The following is a 4,750-nucleotide window of genomic DNA, read 5'->3' as shown; positions in this document are numbered from 1 at the left end:
GATGTTAGGGGGCTTTGAGGATGATGCCTAAAGCTTTAGTTTGTTCATCTTGTGATAATTAGCCATTGTAGCCATCCTCTTCTCACCTTCATTTTCTCACAGATGCCATTATGTCTGCCTCAAGAATATGTTGGTATTTTGTGGAATTCTTCTTTACTGGAGGACTATTCCTCAAGCCACTAGCTGCAATGCAGAGCATGATTGATCCTCCCCAGAGATTTTATTTCAAGCATACTTCTGCTCATTATGCCTGAAATTTTTGATGTTCTTAATTCCATTGCAAAAGTGAAGTTGGCAACTATTTCGGGATGCCTTGTTTGTTAGGTTGAAGGTGTCAGTAGATTGATTCATATTTTAAAAATTTGCTTCACCTGGTGTTTCCTAATTCTGATCGCGAACAAGCAAAGTCTAAGTCTAAGACCAAGTCTGGTAAAAGATGTTTGACAGCTCAAATTTATTTGGGTAAAAAAAACTTGCATGGTTCTTCTTTCTTTTTTTTTTTGTCTTTTGTCTAAAAGTTAAATGTTGAAAATAATGTTTAATCTGTAAATTGAAATATTTTTAAGCTCTCTCCACGCTTTGCTTTGCATAGATACTAAGTAGATAGACGATAAGAAATCTACTGGAGCCTCCGTATTCTGTCGTTTCTGCCTCTACGCATCCACCCGTCAAGTTGACCTCCTGACGCTGACACAGCAAACACCAAAAGCCTGTGATGACGCTTGCACTGACCGGCAGATTATAGCTGGAGCGGAAACATAAAAATACACCCCACCACACATACTCCTCCACCCCCCCACACCCCTTCATCAGGCCTGTCAGGCTACTGGGTGGTTCTGTACAAAACGGACCACCTCTCAGTCCACAGCTGCGAGAAACAAGCCTACGTGCTTAATTTCTGACTTACTAGCAAGCAGAGGGGATGCGATTTCCACAGAACATTCCCCTGTCGATTCCTTATCATTTGTTATAGGGAATGAAAAAGGAAACGCTCTCCCAGGGACACAACAGACCAAAAGAAACATATCTAACAAACGCCAGCATATGGGAGTATTTGGCGATGGAGAGTCCGAACTTTACGCACGGTCCTGTTGCTAATGAGTCGCTGATACAGCATTCAAGGACAATGGGGACAGAGATCGCTTTGCCGATTTTCATGTTTGCTGGTGGGGCTATTGGAAATTTGATTGCAATAATCGTGCTTTCGGTATCACGACAGGAAAGAAAATCCTCCGCCTTCTACACGTTAGTGTGCGGTCTGGCGGTCACGGACCTGTTGGGCACCTGTTTGGCCAGCCCTTTCACCATAGCCAACTACTTGAACCCGCTTGTACTGAAGCGCACGAATGTCTGCGAATGTCACTCCTTTCTGTTACTGTTTTTTGGTTTAACCGGAGTGAGCATCATATGCACCATGGCAGCAGAGCGATACTTGGCCATATGCTGTCCGTACACCTATCACCGGTGGGGAGTGGACCGTCGTTTTGCGCAGAAGTTTCTTTTCTTTATTTACATAAGTCACATTTTCTTCTGCTCCCTCCCCATGATGGGTATGTCAGAAAGTAAGTTGCAGCCAACCGGAACCTGGTGCTTCATCGACTGGAGGACACATGAGCCGGTAGCTACCGCTTATTCCCTTCTGTACGGTGTTGTCAGCCTGCTGATGATCTTGGGCACCATCGTGCTGAACCTGGCGGTCTGCGGAGCTCTGCTGCTGATGCGCCGCAGGACCGTGCAACGGCCAGTCACCAGAACCAGCGTCCGGGACAGATGGAGGGCGCTGTCCTCAGCCGCTGAGACTCAGATGATCGCGGTGCTGGTGATGACCTCTGTGGTGGTTCTTGCCTGTTCAGCCCCACTAGTGGTGAGTAATTAGTAAACGTTTTACACATAAAGTTTTTTTATTTTTTTTATTTTTCTCTCTTTTTTGTGCTTTCATAAATACATACAACAGCAAAAGGTAGCTTTTGATTTTATGTAGTTTTCAAAGGTTGCTTGTCATATAATTGGTGATGATAAATAAGTCAGATATCAAAATTACATTGATTGTCACTGATGCATTGATAGGTTTGAAGAGGGCTATTATTATGGTGTAGCTGTAGTTAAAGTAAATATATTCAGATGCTTTGTTTAACTTAGTTTAACTATATGCTTAAATATTAGTCTGCAACCAAAACTGTACCTAAGTAAATTTGCCTCCTGAATAGGTTTCCCCCCTCATAATTTGCACGACTAGATAACAAATAATTTAACAAAACACTCATTAAAGTTTTGGGACCAGTAATGCAGTCCACAATTTAACATGTAGTTCATACACAGTGATGTATCTGGAAGAATAACTATAGAAAACATTATGCTGCATCCAACATGCCAATGCACATTAATGCAGGTTAAAATTATGAATTGTGCTGACTTCTTTTTGTCCTTCAGGTGCGTGTGTTTGCCAACCGCTTCAAACATGACCACAAAGCAGATCTGGCTGCCATAAGGTCCGCCTCAGTGAACCCCATCCTGGATCCTTGGATCTATATCCTCCTCAGGAGGTCCCTGTTTCGAAGGTTACTCAATTTGAACAAGCGACGCAGGAGCCCTGGCAGCATTTCCCCGCCTTCACCCCAAAGGAATCTGTTGTGTTCTGATATCATGAAGAACAGCCATGTGTTCACTCAGCTGATGTGCAATGCAAACATGATCACTCAACTGCCTGCTACTGTCAAATTCACCCCATATGATGCAGATGATCACTGCCAGACTTAAGGCTTCACAGACTCAGCACATGTGTGACATCTATGAATGTTACAAGAAGCAGCAACACAATGGGCTGCAGACTCAGTTTGAACTCTACCAGTGAGACCAGTGAGAGGGGATGACTGTTGAAGCACATCTGCAAAGGATGCTCAGAGCTTCTTGGATTATTTATTAAATGAAAGTGGAGTAGTGCCCTGATTGTGGCATCTGCCTCCTGCAGTAATGAGAAAAATAGTTGGTTGTTATTATTAAAGTGCAATAATCAGACACAAATTAGCATTTATTTTGTGCATTTATTTCAGTGTTCCACATAATCACCTTCTGGTTTTCACCTTACAGCAATGCTTTTACTCCAGATAAACCAACTGTAACAATCTCTCTCAGTTATCTATCACAGAGCCCACCTTCATCCTAGTCCTGTCCACCACATCAGTCAATCCTTTAATCAGCTACAGTTCCTGCAGGTAGATGGACAGCTTGTTTCAGCTTTCAGTGTTAAAAGAATGTTTTCTTTATTAGAATTGACCGTTTTGGACATCGAGGGAGAATTCCTTAACATCAACAAGGTTTTTAAACTATTGAGAACTGATGTCAGACCAATTACTTTGTTTGAGAAAGCCTTTAAAAGCCTGAGGGTTTTTCTACAGTTCTTAAGAATTTCCTCTGAAGTCACTAGAAGTATGATGACACTTAAGGGTGTGTGCTCAAAAGGATAATTATTGCTCACTTTGCATCAGGTCTGAATTGGTTCAGTTGAGTAATTGTGCAGTCACAACAACAGAACCACAACACTTTGAGGAATCTATGACAAAACTTAAAACAAGATATCAGAGAAGACGACAAACTCCAACATGTTCCACCAAACAAAACTAGAAAACAATACAAGATCACAGAAAGCCTGACAAAAGAATTGGCATGACATGAAATGTTTACAAGACACACCAAAATAGAACTCAGGGACCAAATCCAATAAAAACCCCATCATATGTTTGTCATGAAGTGTTTTGTTTCTGATTTCCAGTGTTTTGTAAGATGATGTCGTGTTTTTTCTTATGTTTTTTGGTTCATGGCTTATGTTTTCTGAAATCTTGTTGAGTTTTTTGTTGTGTTTTGTCCTTCGGTTGAGTTATTTTAGCATTAGGACTGACATTTCAAAGAAAATCTTATGCACTGACCATAACATGCTGCTAATACCTGTTTGGATTAAAGATGAATATTTGCAGGAAATCTGAAGCTGACTGTGTCGTCTGTTTTTTGCGTTATGTCCATGGTGTAAGTAAAACCAACACAAAACATTCATCTTTGCAGGTTTTTATCGCTCCAAACTCAGGGTATATATTTTGATCTCCATTCGTCATTAATAACTGTCCATGATTTTTCTGAACATCTTACAGCCCACAAACTATTAACACTGACATGTAAATAAGAGAACATATAGGTGTGAAAATAAATGCTACTGCAGGTGCACTCAAATCAAATTAATAATGGATCAAATAAGTACTCTTAATATGTCAGATGAATTAAAAACACAGTGCAGCTGCTGTAGACTGGATCACAATCATTAAGAGGCTTCACATATTAGTTCTAGCTTGTAGCTCTTGAGAGTTCTCAAGCTGTAAAGGCTAAAGATGGGTTGCCAGCGGTTTGGGATGTGTCTGCCATTCCTCCTTCCTTCATAAACAGGCGGGAGATGGAGACTGAGCTCCATCTGGAGGAGTTTCTGTCCAAGATGTTTTCAAAATCCACCAAAGACATTCTTGCTGATAGTTTTCCTCTTCTGAGATATTTCTCGAAAGATGCAGCCTACAGAAAACTTCTGATTTTAAAATAAATTGAAAGATAGTTAGATAAATCACTGACAGGGGATCGATTTTAAACACAACTTGTGAAAGCAAACAAGATCATGCATGGGAGTTCTCATTAATCAAATAAAATATCTGCCAACATTCACCACTCTCACAAAGAAATACTATCCATCCATCGGTTTTTGGCCACGAAGGGG

At 40.9% G+C, this 4,750-nt stretch overlaps 1 protein-coding gene across 1 annotated transcript; it reads left to right on the top strand.

The window, feature by feature from the left end:
• The first annotated feature begins 913 nt into the window (after positions 1-913).
• Positions 914-4,006, top strand: LOC140311763 (prostaglandin E2 receptor EP4 subtype-like). The gene is made up of 2 exons (XM_072389275.1): positions 914-1,864; positions 2,431-4,006. The coding sequence occupies exons 1-2, from the start codon at positions 977-979 to the stop codon at positions 2,755-2,757; spliced, it is 1,215 nt and encodes a 404-aa protein (XP_072245376.1). The 5' UTR covers positions 914-976; the 3' UTR covers positions 2,758-4,006.
• The last annotated feature ends 744 nt before the right edge of the window (positions 4,007-4,750 follow it).

This window comes from Leuresthes tenuis, unplaced genomic scaffold (assembly GCF_036924035.1).
Source record: "Leuresthes tenuis unplaced genomic scaffold, fLeuTen1.0.hap1 SCAF_7, whole genome shotgun sequence".
NCBI classification, from domain to species: domain Eukaryota; kingdom Metazoa; phylum Chordata; class Actinopteri; order Atheriniformes; family Atherinopsidae; genus Leuresthes; species Leuresthes tenuis.
Note: the sequence above shows the minus strand (reverse complement) of the source record. Positions and strands in the feature narration are given on the sequence as shown.